At 38.2% G+C, this 21,248-nt stretch overlaps 1 protein-coding gene across 3 annotated transcripts; it reads right to left on the minus strand.

The window, feature by feature from the left end:
• Positions 1-507: 507 nt before the first annotated feature.
• sall4 (spalt-like transcription factor 4) lies at positions 508-12,370 on the minus strand. 3 transcript variants are annotated; one of them, XM_028811908.2, is made up of 4 exons: positions 12,114-12,370; positions 4,549-6,990; positions 3,937-4,067; positions 508-2,014 (listed from the first exon to the last, which is right to left on the minus strand). In XM_028811908.2, exons 1-4 carry the CDS (start codon positions 12,178-12,180, stop codon positions 1,586-1,588), a joined length of 3,069 nt encoding a protein of 1,022 aa, XP_028667741.1. In that variant the 5' UTR covers positions 12,181-12,370; the 3' UTR covers positions 508-1,585. The 3 variants fall into 3 exon arrangements, with proteins under 3 accessions (XP_028667741.1, XP_028667740.1, XP_051788950.1); XM_028811907.2 differs by having other exon boundaries at positions 3,763-4,067; XM_051932990.1 differs by lacking the exon at positions 12,114-12,370 and adding an exon at positions 9,182-9,548 and having other exon boundaries at positions 3,763-4,067.
• Positions 12,371-21,248: the final 8,878 nt, after the last annotated feature.

Below are 21,248 nucleotides of genomic sequence, written 5' to 3' on the forward strand. Positions count from 1 at the left end.
TGCTAATAAGGAGCAATTAAAACACTGAATGCAGCAGTTTAAGATTGAAATAAGCAATTAAGGTTGGAGAACCTTAACAAGCGAGACCACTAAAATGAAGCATCAAAATGTCACTTAAGCAATATGTGCTTCATCAGCAATAATTGAGTTCTCGTTAAGGAACTGGGTTGGAACAAAAACCTGCACATACTGCGGCTCACCAGGACCGACGTTGCCTACCCCTGGTATAACCGGGAAGCTCTTTATAGATGCAAAATATAAAATTATGTACTGGGAATTGAAAGCTGGTTAGTGAATCTGAACTGGAGAATCACCAAGTAAACAGTGTGTATGTGGGTGTAACAAAAAAAAAAAAACAAAAAAAAAAAACACGCACCAGTCATTTTACTCCCCCACAGATCAGCCATAAAAGATTTCGCATAAATAGACAAGGATTATGTAACAAATACCCATCATAATGTAAACATTAAAAATTTCTGAACTGCAAAATTTTGTGAGTAGAAACTTTATAAAAGGCAAATGTTCTTATTAGGAAGATGGGAGGTCAAGAGTTTTATTTAAACAACTAGTTTAACAGATCGGTAATACATTCAATATGTAAACAAAAGATGAAAATCCAAAAAGGGGGAGGTAGGAATATTAATAAATCACACATAGATCAGGGCTATAAATATTAGGGTAAGGGGCAGGAAGACCTAAACAAAACACTGAAATTCCAAATTAACAGATCCTCAAACAAGAGTAGAGAAATTAAATCTAGAATGCTACACATGGGATCTCTAGCTTAGTTTTAGAAAATGTTTCAGAACTCAACAAAAAACTACACTTCAAACCTAAAGCTTTCTAAACAATGTTGGGGGGGAGAGGGGACCAAACAAACAAACACCCCCCCCCCCCCAAACATCCCACAGATGTCAGATATAGCAGTTAAAGTGCAGACACAGATTAAAGTGTTGTCAAGAGTCGGCAATAAAACCCAATATACTTGCAAGATGATTTAAGTGTAAACATAGAACCTTCACTTACTGTCATGAGTAAGATGAGCACATTAGGCCACCTATACCAAATATGGACAGTTTAACTTGCCAATCCTAAAATCCATATTAAAACTGAAGTATACCAATTTAGACAGCTAAGCCCACATATATAGCAATGCATTCTCATAATGTACATTCAAACATCTGAGGTGGGGTGGGGGTGCAAAAGGGATGGCAGACATTCATAGTTACCCGCATATTTCAATGTACAAATAGTAAATACAAAATATTCACTCTACAGTAGTTTATTCCAAATTCTATTAGAGAAAAATGTAAACTGTTCAAAGAACTGTGGCAGTTTAACAGTTAGATATGCAAACCTGTACACATCAAGTTACAAAAGAAAGTCACTGAAAATGACCTGCATTATTTCCAAGATACAGCATACTAGAAAGTGATTGTACTCATCCCGAGCAAATATTCAGTAATTCAGTAGAAATGTAGCCACAATAAATCCATTTGTATACTTCACAGGGAGAATCCATAGGTTCAACAAATGGACACTGAGAATTTAGAATGTTTCCTCAAAAAATTTCTGTTCAGTTAAGTTAATTTACTGCAATCTTGCTCTCCTCCATGAAGTGTGGGAACTGGTGCTTTGGTACATTCTCAACTCCAGTTTTCTCAATCTCAGCCACTGAGGCAGCAATGCCAGGCTGTGATCCATCTATTTTGGCCATTCCACCATTAGACCCGATTAACGGACCTCCTGCTAGGCTTCCAGGCAGTGGGATACCACCATTTTGGATAACAGATATTTCATTGGTCTTCATTGCCAGACCATTGGTAAAGACTGCAGCATACTGATTCCAAACAGATGGATCCAGATTAATTGGAGTTGGCATGATCTCTTTGGATGTGGGAACAATTTCTGTCATAATCTTTGGTTCATTTCCAAGCACTGGAAGAGAGTTATCAAGAGACAGTCTCCTACCACGTCTAGCAGAGTTATTCCACATGTGGGTTCCAACATGTACCTACAAAATACAAAACAATGTTTAGCAATTCTATTTTAGTAACTGTAGAAAGCAGTTATATGGAGGACACTATTTTTGTCGATTTTAATTAGAAACTTAACATTCGATACAGTCAAGTGAGATTTATCAAATCAAAATTCGACCCCTCACCCAATGTGGCTTAAATTCCAGAGGTGGGAGGGGAAGAAATGTTATTAAAAGGGGATTACTATATTAAATTCAGAAAATATTGTAAATATGCAAGGCTGAATGAGATGGCCTATAATTTCCTTCATGATCATTTGAATTTAGAATGTTTTAATATAGCATGCTTCAAAAGGAATAAGGATGGAATAGCAGGTTTTTATTCCTTGAAATACGGCCTACCAAGGGTTGGCATTCTAATGGTTCACACCATATCGTTTCCTTTAGTATTTTTGAAATTTCACATTGAAATGAAATACTGGAACATTTATTTTGCAAAAATGAAATTGTGCACTTCTGGACAAGTACATTTTAAGTATTATAGTTAAAATTATTCAGTGTTAAGAAAGGTTTGTCCTGAACAAACTTTGGCTTCTTCAGTGCTCTAAACCACTACGCATGGAGTGTTTCAACTTTATTCTTCTCATACTCGTGCCTCGTACTTCAGTGAGAGAGGTTGCTTTCCATTACTGTTACCGACTTAAACACCTGATGAAGTTTTTTGGCTCCTTTCCCTATCTCAGGAATGCTGCTTACCTCCATGTCTCCCTGTACAAGTTCTTTGAGAAGCACACACGAAACATGCGCTGGTCCCCCCCCCCCCCCCCCCCCCCGACAAGAGACATTGGCGACATTGCCACCAATGCAAAATGTCTGAACTACTGATGGTCATGTAATTGCAGTTTAAGAAGAAAAAACACACACACCTTCACTTTGCATCAATGTGGGAGGAACATTCTATATAAACCTCAATCCATTCTCTACTGGTATAGATGGAATAAGAAAATGCATATTACATCATTGTACCAGTGCTCAATTAAATGCTTGTTTTACTGCCCATGGCTATAAATTCCACATGTAAAACTTGCCCACTATTATTTGGTCATCTTTAAGTCAGTGGCGATACTGCGTAGGTTAAATGAACCCCCCTAACCACCCATCCCCACCCCAATCCTGAGTCACCACCCAACATCTCCTCACATCGCATCTACTTATACAGAGGTTTGGAATGAAGAAAATATCCTAGCAAATTACAGTGATGTTACCTCCACCCAACCTCAAACAGTTAAAATGACCTGAAGCGGCTTTTAAGGATGGATTATAATCAATCCTGCCAAACAATTCATGGGAATGTAAGGGTTTAAAACAGAACCCTAGTTAACTTTGACTAGGCTCAAAAACAGCCCAAAAAGAATGGTTTTGTACATAATCGCCCTTCCAAGATTTGCTCCAAAATCATTATACAATGGCAACACTGCATTGTCCAACATGCAACTTGTGCCTTATTGATGACCTAGGAAACATGTAGGTATATCCAAATACAACTCTATGGTATATGGGCAGCATCTACACAGTTCCCAGAGTGGATTTAGTTCAATCCACAAAGCAGTTTGACTAAATGGGCAATAATGCAATATTTCTCTAAGTAAAGATTGTTCTAGGTTTTAAAATGTCTAAAAATAACCTAGGGACAAAAGAATAAAAATAACCCATGGACCATAAATGGAGGCCAGTTTCAGATTAAAGAATTTAGGCGGGAACAAGCAGCATATTATTAGCAATACCTTGAGGTTTCCTTTGGTAGTAAATGCCCTTCCACAAATAGTGCAAGCGAATGGTTTTTCTCCAGTGTGTGTACGCTCATGAATTTGCAGAGCACTTGCAGAGGAAAAGTTTTTTCCACAGGTATTACAGATATGCTGTTTGGCTGAACGGCGAGGCAGAACTGGTATGTTCACCTGCACTCCTGGAGGAAGCTGTTGCTGAATAAATGAACCGTGGGAGCCCAGGGGTCGATCAGCTGGGATCTGCAATTCCAACTTGACTAGACTTGGAGGGACTCTTACAAAGGTTGGAATGTGAGTTGCACCTAAAAGTAAAAAAACAGCACTTAAGTTTGAAGCTCAAATTTTGTAAACATGTTTTAAATAAACTTCTGAATGATTAACCCACACTCTCCATAAGGGCAGAGTTTGGAATTTGGTCATCAAGAGGCAAAACAAAAAAACACCCTAAATATGAGCCTCATAACTAACTTAGAGAACCACATGAACACACCAGGAGTGTGCAGGTGCTAAGTTCCAAATATGATCTTCAGCTCCAAAACAAAAATAGCTTAGGATGAGAGGACTGGAAACTGAAGACCTCAAGTGTCTTAAGTTTATCAGGCAGTTAAAATCCTCTAAGAGGATGGAAACTAGACTACAATAGTTATAAATAAAACGTTTTATTAACTGCATATCAATGCACTATTACAATTTGGTACAAGGTGTTTTTTAGGGCTAGGATAAGTGCAGAATAAATTGGATGAAGCTGATAAAAAGCTGAACATATGTACACTCATCACTTACTATATTCTCCATTTGAGAAATTCAGCCCTGGTTCCTCCTTAATTGCTTTTGGTATGAAGTTTCCAGAGGTCAAATCTAAAGCTCCATTATGTTCAGCATCAGCAGTGTCAGACTGTGTTTTAACAGCTACCCTAGTACCCTCTTCTGCATGGGTGGACTCTGGAGATTTAGACTGGGTACTTCCAGCTTGGCTAGGAGTTGGAGATGAATTAAAGGATGCAGAATCAGAAATACTAGGGCTTCTGCCATTTTGGTACTCTGCATCACCTGGGACAGGAGAAGAATCATTTGTGGTACCATCACTTTCAGATCGAGTACTCCCTTGTCTCTGCAGACTCAAAGCAGAGTTGATGCTCTTCATTTGATTTTCTAAAGCAGACAAGCCAGAAAACATTGGCAGGGGTGAAGGAGACTGCAATTTTTGAGATGGTGGTTGCAGTGGTTGAGGTTTTGAGGAGTCATTTTGTGCTTCAAGAGATTCTTCAGACATCTCTATGTCATTTAGGTTCTCCACAAAACTGTGGAGTTTTTTATCATCCAATATGGAAGAGTCAACATCAGGACTTTCATACAAGCCTTCTGGTAATGGAGTATTTGGGATTTGTCCACCCATGTGCATCCGAATGTGCTGCTGTAGAACAACTGCATTAGTGAATTTCTTTTGACAGATTGGGCATGAATGTTGCATTTTCAGTGGGGTGTTTGCTCGGTGGACACTGTAGTGTGCCTTCAAGTTACCCTTAGTTGAGAAAGCTCTTCCACATATTTTACATTTATATGGCCGCTCCCCAGTGTGTGTACGGTAATGCATTTTCAGTGAGCTCTGGCAGCTTAGCACTCTATGACAGATTACACATTCATTTGGATCATCAGTCTTCTTCTCCAGGCTTTCTACCATCTGCTGAAGTTTTGATGTTTCAGATCCTTGCTCTGGGTTTATTCCCCCACTTACAGAAGTAAGACCAAGGCCTTCAGGGGATTCCAGCCCATGGTCTAACCCCAGATCCTGACTGAACATGCTGGATGAGATAGATGCTCCTTCACTTCCTGAAGAGGGAGGTCTTTGAGAAGATACTTCAGGTCCAAGTGCAGCATCTGGAGTTATTTTAAGGCCATGCACCATGGGTGGATGAAATCCAGAACCAGTCGGCATTGTTGATAATAGTGGTTTACTATCCACAAAATTACCCTCATCGGGTGGCACAGACATTCCATAGGGAATTCCAGTACTTGTGGGGACATTGTCTAGATGTTCTGGAACTGGACAGGGATTCATCCGAATATGGGGGTATTTTTCTTTATGCCTCTGGAAATGCACCTTCAGGTTTCCTTTGGTTGTAAATCTGTTTCCACAAATATTGCATTTATATGGTCGCTCTCCAGTGTGAGAGCGAAGATGAATCTGAAGCGCACTGTCATTGCCAAACACTTTACCGCAGAACTTGCACTTATGCTTAAACAGTGGCTCCTCCATTTTAGTTTCAACAGTTATATTAGGTGGCTTGCCTTTCCCCTTTTTCAAGTGATCCAGGCTAGCTGAAAGTGGAGAAAATGGATTCTGAAATGCAATAGAACCAGGGGTCTGAGGTAGAAGGTTTGGAAGTCTAGGTGCTAGATTTGGGAGAACCTTTGGAAGCTCACACTTGGTAGATAGATATCCTGCAGTCCCTACAAGATTCCCAGGATTTCCAAAGTTTGTATGAGGTAGTTTTGCCTGTTTTAAGGCCTCTAAAGAAACGCCTTGAGCGCTTGTTTTTTGCCCAATTAAAGCAGCAGCAGCAGAAAGTTGCTGTGATAAATGAGCACCCAAAGCTTTCAGTGGGTCAGCAGCAGCAGCAATGGAAGGATGAAGGTCATGAGGAGCCATCATTGCCACTTGAATACGAATCTGCTCCGTCAGTTGGATCTGCTGAAGCTGCTGCTGCTGCAGACAGACCAATTGCTCCAAAATCATAGGAATTGCATTTAAATTAACAAGAGGGGGAGATGCTTGGTTACTGGAGGAATGCTGGGTTACTGCCACTTTAGTGCTAGACAAAGTCTCTAATGTCACATTAGTGTTTTGCATTTTAGAATTTTGCAAACTTATATTAGCCATTGAAGTCTCAACTGTACGACCTTCTTGATTTTGGGATGCCTCAAGTTTCTCTCCTGGTGAGGCCAATTTGATCTTCGGCTGCACGTTGCTAGCAGATGGACCTTCCACAGGGTCACTGGTAAAGCTAGGAGAAGACCCCTGTGAAAAGTTATGAGGCCCAACACTTCCCTCACCATCTTTCATTATTAACACTGGTTGATTTTTATCACATGTCCTTTTATGGTCCAAGAATTCATTTCTATCGAAAAACTCTGCACAGCATTTTTCACAAACACTTGTCTCATCCATCCGAATTCTTTTTTCGGCACCTCCATCTTCTGTTATCTGGCATTTATCATCAGCCTCTAAAAAGGTATGATGGGAACAAACAAAAAAGAAAAGCCAGTTAGTGTGGTGCATTTTTGGTGGGGAAGAAAAAGCAAAAAGCGCACAGAATTTACCTAATACCTGAAAAACACATTCCAAAAAAGTCAATATATTTAATGCAATAAACAAAAAACCCACACATGCCATAGGCAACCATTCCTACACAAGAACAGAAAGTTAAAGATAAATAGCTCCTCCCCAATCCAAAAAATCTCTTCTTGAGTTGGAGTCCACATTTTGATGGAACCTTCAGCCTAAACTGCATTTCAACTTTATGATCCAACCTCAATGTAGTTCAATTAATCTTAATTTCATACACAAGTTGCCTATGATTTACCATCTAAAAGGTAATGGCTATAAGACAATCATATGACGACTTATTAAATAAAAAAAATAAAAAAATTCAGAATAGTAGCTGGAATTGATCAATATCTTGGCAAAAAGTGATGTTACATACATTATCTTTCATAAATCATATGGTGATCATTGAGCCTGACCAAAAGTTTTACACTAACCAAATATTACCTGGAGATTAAAATTTACAATTCAGAATGACATTTTTTAAAGCCCCAACCATGGCCTTTCTGAAATTACAATTTTCTTAAAAACATGCAGCCAACTAAACAGGTGTCCAGTTGGAAAAGACATAAAATCTCTCAAAATTTTCCTTTTCAAAAGAATAACTTGAGATCAAAGTATGCAGGGGCAGTAACACATTTCACACACCACAAAAAAAAAATTATATATAATCAAATCAATTTGATACAGTCTGGTTTGGCAGGGACTATTGCCTACAGCATCATGCACATATGAATTACCCACAAATATTGTCACTGTTTTAACTGATGTTATGGAGGTTGGGGGAGACATCATCCCAAGAATACATTCTTTGTAATCTAGAATTTACCTTTGGAATTTTATAAACCCCCCCAAACACACACACACGATTTTTACAGTCCATTACTTCACTCCTACAAGGTAAAGCCATAGACCACTAAACTTAAATTCTGTGCAACAAGTCAACCCACCCCCAAATTACAAATAACTCCACATTCAAAAGACAAATAAGCCCTCTGGTACTTAATGGCTGTAGATGAGCCGAAGCACTCCCACCCTGCACATTTAACAAATTAACCTTTTGATAAGTCTTTGTTTGCTTTCACCCCCTCCTCTAAATTTAGAATTCCAGGAATGTTCTTTAATAGCTTTGAACAAACCAATAAAAATGGGGAAGGGGGTGGATAAAAAGCAAAGCTCAGAAGTGCATTACAGTAACCACCAACTCTAACAAAGCCAAAAAAAAAAAAACCACTGTACATCCAGATCACAGTGACCTATGAAATGATACCCAAACATATGCCAACAAATTAAACAATGTGTTGATTGGACCAGTTGAAAATAAAACTATACTCGGGAACATAAGCAATTACAACTTTAAAGCCTCTATAGACACTTCTTGGCCTTTACAAGGCCACAAGCAGGAAGGAAGGAAATTTAATGGAAGATTCCAAAAAATATTCTAAGTGAAGGGAAACGTTTATATACTTGGGATCCAAGTTACCCAACCATTAACCCCCAACTTTAACCTCAAACACTTTAAACTGTTTTCTCATTTAAAGCCATGAATACTCTCAGACATTTTTCCATTTCCAACACAAATTTAGCCCCATTATTCCTTTTGGATAACAAACTTTCAGTACCATATAGACTCCTGGCTTAAAGAAGCATTTGCAATGTATGGAAAGCCAGTTGTGACCAATAAGAACACAGGAGGGCACTCATGTACAACACAAAGACTATGTTCTTTTCCCTTACCAAATGGTCTTGAAAATCCCCTTGAATCACAGTGCTAAACCTCAGAAATAATGGTTACAAAGTCATCTGTCCGTATACAGAATCTAAAAACAATTTAAATGCATAAACAGACTTTTAAGAGGAAAAAGTCAAACAACTTTTTATTTTAGGCACACTAAATTGTACATTTCATGCATGCTTATAGGAAGCCAAGATGCTATAATGCTGGCAAAGAGGAAATGCTGTTACAAACAACTGTTAAAATTTGACAACACAAAGCATCATCATCTAAAAAATAAACTCTTCAAAGAATGAAAGCACAGCTCTAAAATTTTAAAAGCAGTTACAAAAATATTTGAAAATGGCTTAGCTTACCTGACCAAATATAATTATGCATTGAACTACAGGTATAATCCTTAAGATGGTCTTGCTGAAGAGCAAATTTATCCAGCAAATTAAGCAGCTATATTCTGTGAAAGCTTTGCAGCAGACACACAAGCCATTTACCAATGTTACAGAATTACCATGACACCGATACTTGAAAACCACCAATTATCACCAACATGTTAAAATGGTAACTAACTAAAAACCAGGATTCAACAGTGCAAGTATTTTTAAGGCGGGTGGGGAGGCATAATGACCAAAGACATTAGTTGTCAAAGGTCAGCACCCTAACTGTGAGCCTAGCATTTGCCTTGCAAGGCACCAAAGCTTAGCATTAGTGCTTTGCTACAATGTGATTGGTTCAAGACATGAATGGGGGTGGGGCAGACCGAACTGGGCAGGCCTACAGTAGCTTCAAATGCAGAATACTGTTAACATACCATACTAAATTCATTTCACGTCTCCATTATAAAAACACTTCCAGCTACACATCAGTCACTCACATTTAGCAAGTTAGTTGAATACAAGGTAGACGAAAACAAATGTCATCGACTTTTATAAGGTTATTTTTGAAGGGCTCTCTAGTCATTTCCATGTGCCCAATACAGTGCAATAATCTGGCTCCATTCTCTATGCTGTATACAAAACCGATTTAAACCAATTTTTGTTATTGCCATTTGCAAGTTAAATAACCTACTGAGGGTTTAGTGCTGTTCAGGTTTGCTGCTCTGTGAGATTACAAGGAAGAGTGGCTGTATTGATATTTATTATGCATCAAGTAAATGCAAATGGATACTTTAACGGCCCCATTGTGATACAAACAGATTCATTCACATGGATGGTATGGACTAATGGCCACCTGTTTGCATTCCTGACAAACTGTTGTATTTTTCAATTGCTAGTCTGAAAGGATAGAGACATTGTTTTCTGGGGTGTGACAATGTAGGACAAATGCCCAACCTCTACTGACAAGTTTTTACCAAACGCGTTGATTAATACAATCCAACTAATCCTTAAAGCAACAAGTTATATTCTTGAGCAATATTATGCGGTGCAACACTAAAAATGAAACAACGTTAACTAACAAATTGGAAGATCAGTTTTGATTAATTCTTAAAAAGTAATGTACAGTACTATGATATTTGCAACAAGCGGTCCTTAGGAAAACGCAAATAGATCTGTGCAATATTAATTATGAGCAGCAGATGGCGCCCAAAGCATCCAAAACGGTGGCGAATTGTTCAAGCCAGGTACTGGGACGCCAATAGCGAACATCGCAACGGGCAAATTGGAACTCGCTCCTCTTAAACAGGTCAGCTTGCCATAATGCAAAGACAGATATTAAATAGGTTAAGAATTACAGGTTATTAATCCTCATTCTGCAAATGAACGTCTGATACGTTTTATTGATACTGGTCCATATGGCACATTTATGTCAATTTATTCAGGTAGCAATAATAAAAACGCACACACGAAGGGTGTCCAGTTATGCATCAACAAAGAGAGGGGGCGTGCATGCGCTTATAAAGTTCTGCTCGACCTCCAGATGAAACGGATTCCATCCCCCACGCGCACAAAAGGAAACACAGTCATGCATTAAACTAAGGATTTATAACCTTCTGGTCAGTTTGCTCACAAGGAGTTGCATCTGATGGCCGCCACGTTTATTCAAGGAAAGTACAAAGTTTTTTTTAAAAAAAAAAAAAAAAGTTGTCAATACAGTCAAACTAATGTACAGCACATTAAACTTGAACGTTTCAGTTTACTATTAAAAAAAAGTAAAGTGGCATCAGCTCTTTTGGTCGACGCAAGAATATAAAAAAAGTTCACCCTTTAAACACATGGTGGTTTATTTATACAAACACGCAGCATAAAACTGTCAGTAACAAAACATTTTAAATTGATAAAAATAGCTTTAAGAAACTCGGTACGTTCTATAGATTTTTTAGCAAATTACTGATAAATAATAAAACTATAAAATATGCAACTTTCATAAACTTAATAAAAATGTCAGTATTTACTACAAAGTTACAGAATTCATCCATTACGCCTATACGTTCTCATGAACACACCGATATATAGATGATGTCACATACACTTTTGTTAAAATACCGGTCATTTATAGAATTACCGAAAAATACAGCAATTGGTATTCAGGCGTTCGTTTACTACAGCAGATTAAAATAATTTTCCCGAACGAAACAAGGGTGCCCATACTGCTTGTTCACCCAGATAAACCTACACGTTCGACCTCCCACAGGCCGCTGCTGACCGCTGATTTATTGTAATCGGAAAAAAAAAAAATCAAAGATGGCTGGAGGTCAGGCTGCAGCCAGAGTCCGGAGCGGCCGCGACCTCGTCGCTTCCCTTCGCCCCAGACGCACGCTGCAAACATCTGGGAATGAAGCGGACTAGGAAACGGCAAATTAGCCGAGAAGGAGGTACTCGGTGCCAAGTCAGAGGGCATCCAAGTCTCGCTCCGCTCAAGTTGGAGCGGCACGCGGAGCTGGACAAGCGGTAGCGACCCGTGGGGAGCTAACCCAAAACAAACAATAACAAAAGAATAAAAAGTGAAAATCTCGAGGATGTCGCGTACAACAAAATTTGTAAATATACTCTATCCAAATCACTGGTCACCAACCTTCTGGCAGAAGGAGACAGGAGTCTCCGGCTACGACTTGTAGCTTGTGCGGTTTTCTCAGATCCGCATCGATTAATCTGCTCTTCGGAGATGTTTTAATCCACGCATGTAGTAAATTTCATTTCAGCGAAATTAATCGTTATTTTAAACGAAAGGAATTAACAAGTATTCAGACCAAGGTCCATTGTTAAGTGGAGGAAAAAAAACCCTCACACACCAAACAATTGCAAACGAGAGCTTTGCTAAAGTTGCTAGTGATGCGGCTCGCGTGGCGGCACTCACCGTGTTCCTCCAGGCTGCGCCCGTCTGAGCCCAGGTACTGCGGCTTAGCTTGCTTGCGTCTCGACATGGTGCAACCATCGAGAGCAATATAGTAACAATATTTTCCTCTTTACAACAAATTCTTAGAGTTGGAAAATTAGCCCTTCAAGTAGAAATGCGCATGTCAGAGTAATTATGATTATCAATAATGCTTTGCGATTTATCATGGGCCCCTGACAGCTGATTGGCCCGAGTCCAAGTGCTTACAGATTATTCAAATCAACTCCATTGATGAGAAGAGGTTCATATGGAGAGGGAGGGCGTACGACGAAGAGGTGGGGCCTGAACACACCCACCCACACCCCCACCCCAGACCATGCGCTCATGGGAGTTGTAGTCTAACTGGGTCCTTAATTTGTAGTGGGGGAAGATTCGTCGAATCAGCGTGAGATACTCGCTCACATAAGTGAGGCGAACCGGCAAGTTTTGCTTCCCATTTCCCAAAAACTGATGTTTTCAAAGCTCATCATTTGCCATACTACATAAAAGCGTCCATATCGCGTTACAGCAAGAAAAATAAATCTATTCTAATCTCTCTCAGATCGACATAAAATGTATAATGGGTATAGTTTAATTCATGTCTACAACAAATTTATGGGATCGGTCTGCAGATTGGCGAGTGACAATCCCAAATACAGCACATTCTATTTTATATGCGGTGTGATACTATGTATTAGTTACGATTATATCAAATATGCTATTATCAAGGCAGCTCAGGCCCCTTTTTAAGGTAACTTGTAGTCAAGCCAGAGCAATATGCTCACTCTTTGGCATTTGCTTTATAGTAATTAAAGATGCAATAAACAGTTTTCCTCCTGCTTGGTGAATGACTCAAAGAGGTTGTGTCAAACCTATCCTAGTTGAGGATACATTTATTTCTCTAATGATTATGTTTGATTTCTACTACAATAAGTGTTGCCCATTTCTGCAATACATATTTAAAAAGTCAGGTATTAACATGAAGTGCAGAACTGAGAAAGTGGTCTTTTCCAAAGTTCTGCTTGTCTACTTAAGTTCACTTAAGACCGGGGAGATTAGAAAGCTTTACAAGTGACTCAGATCTTGGTATAGGATGGAAGAGCATACTGTGGGTTAATGGGGCATTTTGGCTCCTTTAGCCACAAATGGAACCTTTTCCTCTTAGAAGAATGACATTTACACTTAAGGGGTTGTTAAAGAGTTTAGAACAGATCAGGTTTATAACTTTCACATAAAGAAATGGACAGTATTATTTAAACAAATACAAAAAATACTTTGAAATTTCTGCCCCAAAGTAAAAATGAGCAATATAGTAAAATGTTTATAGTAGTACAAGGAAAATCAAGAACAAAACAAGTGAGTTGGAGTTATAGGCAGATACACATACTTATGACATCATAATGAAAGCAGAAACCTGGCTAAATTGGAAAGATAAAGATGAATATTACATGTTGTAGATAGCTACACATTCCATCCCAGCCAACACAGGGCACAAGGCAGGAACCAAGCCTGGGCAGGGTGCCAACCCACCGCAGGACACACACAAACACACCCACACACCAAGCACACACTAGGGCCAATTTAGAATCGCCAATCCACCTAACCTGCATGTCTTTGGACTGTGGGAGGAAACCGGAGTGCCCGGAGGAAACCCACGCAGACACGGGGAGAACATGCAAACTCCACGCAGGGAGGACCTGGGAAGCGAACCCAGGTCCCCAGGTCTCCTAACTGCGAGGCAGCAGCGCTACCCACTGCGCCACCGTGCCGCCCTAGCTACACATTTCATAGGATAAATAAAAAAGAAACAGAATTTTAATGTGTATCTGGTTCAAATGAGTGATGAGCCTCACCTTAGTGAAGGTAACTGGATTAAAGTAGAAAGCAATATGGATAGAGGTCCTATATTAGACATGTGTTATAGACACACCCATGCAGACAATAATTTAAAAATGCATATTTTTAATAGTATTAAAAAAAGAAGTTTAAAAGTGGGTATTATAAATCTGGGGATCTACTCAGATATTAACTGTGATAATCAAATTGGGGAGAACGATACCAAGACTTTTAGATGTAATTAGTGGCTGTGCTTTAAGAAAGTATGTTGTAGAGTTTTCTAATAATCAGGATAGATTTTCAAAGGTAGATGTTATTGAACCTGTAGGATCTAGTGACCATAATATAACACATTTCACAGTGTTTTGTCAGAGGTCACATACAAAAACTAAAACCGTTAAGTTTAACTTTAGCATTTCAAATTTTTAGAAGTTGTAGCAAAATTTAAAAAATAAAATTGGGATAAACTTTTAATTATGGAGTCAAATGAGGAACAGTGATGTAAGTTTATAAGCCTTTTTTACAAAATGTAGGAAAAGTTCATCCTGAAGGTTTCAAGTACTAAGAAATTAAATAGAACTACAAGGTGGCTAAATAAGGACCTAAATAAGGAGTGTCAAAGGAAAAAAAAAACAAGTGTATGAGGTGAATAAGACAAATAACTGCAGTGATAATTGTAGGACATATGAGAGCAGGAGAGCAATGATTAAAAATATATTAGGACTGATAAAAGGTAGTTAGGAAGAAATACTTCATAGATAACTGCACACTAGGGGAATTCCTAAGGACTGGAAGTCATACCATTTTATAAAAATGGTGATTAGATCTATTTAAGTAACTGTAAGCTAGTAAGGTAACATCCATCAACTGCAGCATTTGAGGTTAAAAGAAGTGAGAATTTAGACCACAGTATATTGATGGGTTCAAAATTGGCTTAAACACCAGAATCAAAGGTTTTTGCAAGGAACTTTTTAAGAATTAGCAAATGTTGGAAATGGTAAATTTCAGGGATCATTGATGGGTCTGCTGATTTTTTAATAGATATGAACGTTCTGGACAAGAATATAAAGTAAATGATAATCTGATTAAGTTTGCAGATTACAGTATACTAAACTAAGTGAAACAACTATCATAGATAGATAGATAGATAGATAGATAGATAGATAGATAATATTTTATTTGTCCCAAAGGGGATTAATTAAATTTAATATGATAAAATATGAAAAAAACAAATTAAAACACCTCTCTTCCACACACACAAACACACACACACACACGCACACACACACACACACACACACACAAACAACAAAGAATAGATGGTGTCAAAACAGGCTTTTAGGTGGTAGTAAGATGAGGACAGACCTGCTTGGATTATGCCAAATGTTTATACAGGTTTATTTAAAGACATTAATATTTGGATAGAACAGTGTCCACAAAAGGGACTGGCCTAATAGGCTTTGATTCCTTCTCTGAACTCACCAGCATTAAGAATGATTCACAAAAAAGATGTTGGTACAGAGTGAATCATTTCTGTTGCTGAGTCAGCCAGGATGATGCAACTTCCTTTCCTGGGCAGTGACATGGACTAATACAGTCTACAATTCTATGCCTGGATCACACATTTAGTTTTAATTATACTGTAATTATACAAAAAAGAAATAGCAATGCAAGAGAAAGTACAGAGATAAGCAACTACAATAATGCCAGGTCTCTGAGGTATGAGCTGTGAGGAAAAACTGAAGCAGTTGAACCTTTTTCATTTAAGCTAACTGAAATTAGGAGGTGGTATGATTTAATTATTTAAAATTATGAAGACAATTAGCACAACAGATCCCTTATGTTACTTATTACTTTAATGCAAAATTGTTCAACAAGAAGATGGGGACACAGATGGAGACTGGTCAAGGGTAGAATTCACCAGCAAACATTAGAAAGTTTTGGTATTTTTTTTCACAGGGAGAACCACAGACACACAGAATAGTTAGCTAGGAGTGTGGTAAACAGTAGTGCTTTGGTGACCTTCAAAACTCAACCTGATGTGTTATTGGGGAAATATGGTGAAAAGAACTGGCGAACTTAGACTCAATGGCCTGTTGCTGTCAATATTGTTGTTATGTTCTAATCAATCATAATCACCGTTTATTCCATTGCTGTTATGCCTGTTAAAGTTCATTGCTCTTTCCATTTATGACTTTAACTTCTTTCATTCCCTTATTAATTCCTTCACATAAATTATAATTTAATCCTACTTGTCAACAGTGAGGATATTAATTTGACTGCTCTTTTACAGTATCTAATACCAAGTCCATCTCTCTCAGAATAGTCAATTGTGATTTGAGTATTTGATCAGATGTCAGGCTTCCCATGGTTTTCCCTGTGGCAGAACCGTCTTTGACTTTGACATCTATGTCATTTGAACTGTATTTCTCATCCACACTGTTAAAAATACATGTTAAAAATACATAGTTGTTTACTGGGTTGTGTGGTTCTTTGTAGAACCATTGCTTTACAAAGAACTGTTTCATTCCGGGAAGGGTTTTTTGAATATAAAGTTGGTTCTTACTGCTTTGAAAAACTTTCTTTTACATACAGAAAAGAAAACCTGGCCTGTGTTATTGTATACAGCAAGAGTCCTTTTAAAATGAAGAGCCATTGGTAGTTCACAAATCTGTTACCATGTATTCATAGATAATTACTTTATGGAGCCTGTTACAGATCTAAATAAATAAAAGGTTCTTTTTGAAACCTTCATGTGGATGGGTCGTTTGAGAAGCAAAAATGGTTCCCCTTTGGCATCTATCTATCTATTTATAGATCCATTAAATGATTCAGAACTTTCCTTTTTTTTGTTATGGCATAGTAGCCAAACATTTAAATACAAATCGTTTGGTAAAACTGTTTTCTAGTTTTCTGAATTCTGTTTTCCTTGAGTACATTATATATGAAAGACTACAAGAATATAGTTTAGTGTCCAAGGGAATAAAACCATTAAAGATCTTGGAGGATTTTATACCAGGGCTATATCTGTTTTGCCAAGATTAAAGCATTATCCATTTTTCAAGACCTTAGAAAGTTCTGTTGTGTTTACTTTTTGCAAACCTAGAGGACTATAACACCTTTACAAATATACAATAATTGAAATGAAACAAAAATTACATTCAATAAAGAAAATCCCCTCTCTCTCTCTCTCTCTCTCTCTCTCTCTCTCTCTCTCTCTCTCTCTCTCTATATATATATATATATATATATATATATATGCAGTTGGAGATCCACAAAGGGAGAAAAAACGAATCACGTATCATAAAATAGTTTTATTCCTGAGCTTTCAACCCCTGTCAGGGGTCATCATCAGAGGATAATGCTTAGACTTACAAGAATCAAAGGCAATATATAGCAACACATTCAGTGGGGGGTGGGTGGAGGTGACTAAGTCCGTATGATCAAAGGGGGGGGGGGTGTATCATTAAATTAAAGTGCATATGTCCTTCTTAAGTTGGCATATGCTGGGTTTATGTCCAAGTGTCTGTTGATGGCATTTTCATCTGATAGCCAAGACTCGGCCAACTCTCTGGCGCTTTTTGTACTGGCCTTAAATTTTACTTTCACGTTGTCCCAGTTGAATGTGTGTCCTGTCGATTTAGTATGTGCATATGTCAAAGATAGTGCGTCCTTTCTTCTGACGGCGTTGCGATGTTCCTGTACACGTGTTGAGATTTTTTTTGACGTTTGTCCTATGTATACAGCTGAGCAAGAATTGCATGGAATACTATAAACTGCGTTTCGTGTTTCGGCTGTCGATTTCTTGTTTTTAGCATTAAACAGGACCGTGCGCAGATTGTTGGTGGGTTTATGTGCTATTTTGATGCCCCACTTGGTCAGGGTGCGTGCCGTGCCTTCTGACACATTATGGTGGTACGGGAGTGAATGCCAGGTGGGGTGGAGGTTCTGATTTACGTCGCTTGTATGCTGATTCCTTTGGCGCCTGCTGTGTAGACTCCGATTAATGAATGATTTTGAGTATCCGTTCGAGGTGAAAAGTTGAAACAGATAGCGTCTCTCATTAATTTTTGTTTCCTTGGTATTACAATGAGTGTGGACTCGTTTAAATAGGGTATATATACACATATATATATATACACACACACTGTATATGATACATACAGTTAGGTCCATAAATATTTGGACAGAGACAACTTTTTTCTAATTTTGGTTCTGTACATTACCACAATGAATTTGAAATGAAACAACTCAGATGCAGTTGATGTGCAGACTTTCAGCTTTAATTCAGTGGGGTGAACAAAACGATTGCATAAAAATGTGAGGCAACTAAAGCATTTTTTGAACACAATCCCTTTATTTCAGGGACTCAAAAGTAATTGGACAATTGACTCAAAGGCTATTTCATGGGCAGGTGTGGGCAAGTCCATCGTTATGTCATTATCAACTAAGCAGATAAAAGGCCTGGAGTTGATTTGAGGTGTGGTGCTTGCATGTGGAAGATTTTGCTGTGAACAGACAACATGCGGTCAAAGGAGCTCTCCATGCAGGTGAAAGAAGCCATCCTTAAGCTGCAAAAACAGAAAAAACCCATCCGAGAAATTGCTACAATATTACGAGTGGCAAAATCTACAGTTTGGTACATCCTTAGAAAGAAAGCAAGCACTGGTGAACTCAGCAACGTAAAAAGACCTGGACGTCCACGGAAGACAACAGTGGTGGATGATCGCAGAATCATTTCCATGGTGAAGAGAAACCCCTTCACAACAGCCAACCAAGTGAACAATACTCTCCAGGGGGTAGGCGTATCAATATCCAAGTCTACCATAAAGAGAAGACTACATGAAAGTAAATACAGAGGGTGCACTGCAAGGTGCAAGCCACTCATAAGCCACAAGAATAGAAAGGCTAGATTGGACTTTGCTAAAGAACATCTAAAAAAGCCAGCACAGTTCTGGAAAACATTCTTTGGACAGATAAAACCAAGATCAACCTGTACCAGAATGATGGCAAGAAAAAAGTATAGAGAAGTCATGGAACAGCTCATTATCCAAAGAATACCACATCATCTGTAAAACACAGTGGAGGCAGTGTGATGGCTTGGGTGTGCATGGCTGCCAGTGGCACTGGGACACTAGTGTTTATTGATGATGTGACACAGGACAGAAGCAGCCAAATGAATTCTGAGGTGTTCAGAGACATACTGTCTGCTCAAATCCAGCTAAATGCAGTCAAATTGATTGGGTGGCGTTTCATGATACAGATGGACAATGACCCAAAACATACAGCCATAGCAACCGAGTTTATTAAAGCAAAGAAGTGGAAAATTCTTGAATGGCCAAGTCAGTCACCTGATCTTAACCCAATTGAGCATGCATTTCACTTGTTGAAGACTAAACTTCAGACAGACAGGTCCACAAACAAACAGCAACTGAAAGCCGCTGCAGTAAAGGCCTGGCAGAGCATTAAAAAGGAGGAAACCCAGCATCTGGTGATGTCCATGAGTTCAAGACTTCAGGCTGTCATTGCCAGCAAAGGGTTTTCAACCAAGTATTAGAAATGAACATTTTATTTCCAGTTATTTCATTTATCCAATTACTTTTGAGCCCCTGAAATGAAGGGATTGTGTTAAAAAAATGCTTTAGTTGCCTCACATTTTTATGCAATCGTTTTGTTCACCCCACTGAATTAAAGCTGAAAGTCTGCACTTCAACTGCATCTGAGTTGTTTCATTTAAAATTCATTGTGGTAATGTACAGAACCAAAATTAGAAAAAAGTTGTCTCTGTCCAAATATTTATGGACCTAACTGTACATGCACACACAGAGAAAGACTTGTTTTTAGTAACACATCACACAATCACCAACCAAAATGTTGGTGATTGTATGTTTTGTTTTTGCTTTTTAACCTTTTCAATGAGCTCTTTAATAAATAACAAGACCCATTTGCTGCTTTTAGCACCCCTAAAAATGCAGGTATAATCAAATCTATAGACTTTTTTACCCTAAACTTTGTTTTAAATGCACATTCAAGATATTACAAAAGAGTGCAAAAGAATGGAAAACAGTAATGGATGATCACCATATATACTTTAAAGTCCATTTTGAAAGCCTAAGCAGAAGCTACTATATGGGTACCCTATGCTAAAATTCATCTGTTTTCAGAGACAGCCTAACTTCAGAATTAGTTTGTAAACTGAATGATTAGACAAGTGTAATACCAAGAGAAGTAATAATCTAGAGTTTGGGGGCTCAAATGCCTCCCACAGTAGTTTAATTTATGCTGGGAATTTAGGAATAGCTGCATTTTGGAATTAATAATCTCTGTAAGATTAGGGGGTGTCTGGGGCTCATTTACAATTTTGTTATAAGTGTGATTTTAAATTCATCTATCCCGTAAACGCCAGAAGTGACTCTATTCTGTTGGGTCCTTGAGCAAGGCCCTTAACCTGCAATTGCTTCATCCTGAGTATGACATTAATCTGCATCCAGCAGGTCCTACAATTTATAGGGAAAACGTGGGGGTTGGTGGCAGGATTGTCACTCCTGCCAACTTTAAACTGTTCAGTGTGGTGCTGAGGTGTCACCCGCTGCACTCAGGTCCCAATCCAGGTGGTACATTGTGTGGTGGGTGCAGCAATGTGCTATCAGCGCATGCACCCTATACTCTTAACCCAGTGAAGAGATCTAAGATCTGGAATGATGTGGTTGTATTTCACTTTTCTAGTTTTGATCCATTTAAAATGAGACATGATATAAACAAATGATCTAAAGTTTCTATAATCGATATATATTCAGTAACTGTCTTAATTTTGAGCAGGTGTTGAACTGGGTGGAAATGTGATTATTAAGAATACAATGGTATTTATTAAACCTAACTTTTACACTTAATGTGGAGTTGGCCAAATCAAAATTTCAAAGATTAAATACGTATCAGAGGAACAACTGCAGGTTTAATGTGCCACAAACATAAAATAATAGCTAGTCAAGTGTGTAATGCATTACCAACATTGTTTGTAATAGTTGCAAAATAAGATGCCATTTGTATTGCTGGACATGTCTCTAAATATTTTTAGCGTATTTTAGCCTATTCGTATCTAATTTGATTTTATATGATATAATCAGCCGTCCAAACTTATCTATCAGTAATATACCATATAATGTTAGAATTACTTTAGACAAACATTTTAGGTTTATAAGCAAACAGTATTTATATTACATGAGTAACTTGCCTGCTAACTTAACGTTTGCCAAAATTCTTCTGGGCATGTCAGCAGAATCT

This window comes from Erpetoichthys calabaricus, chromosome 10 (genome assembly GCF_900747795.2).
Source record: "Erpetoichthys calabaricus chromosome 10, fErpCal1.3, whole genome shotgun sequence".
Taxonomy (NCBI): domain Eukaryota; kingdom Metazoa; phylum Chordata; class Cladistia; order Polypteriformes; family Polypteridae; genus Erpetoichthys; species Erpetoichthys calabaricus.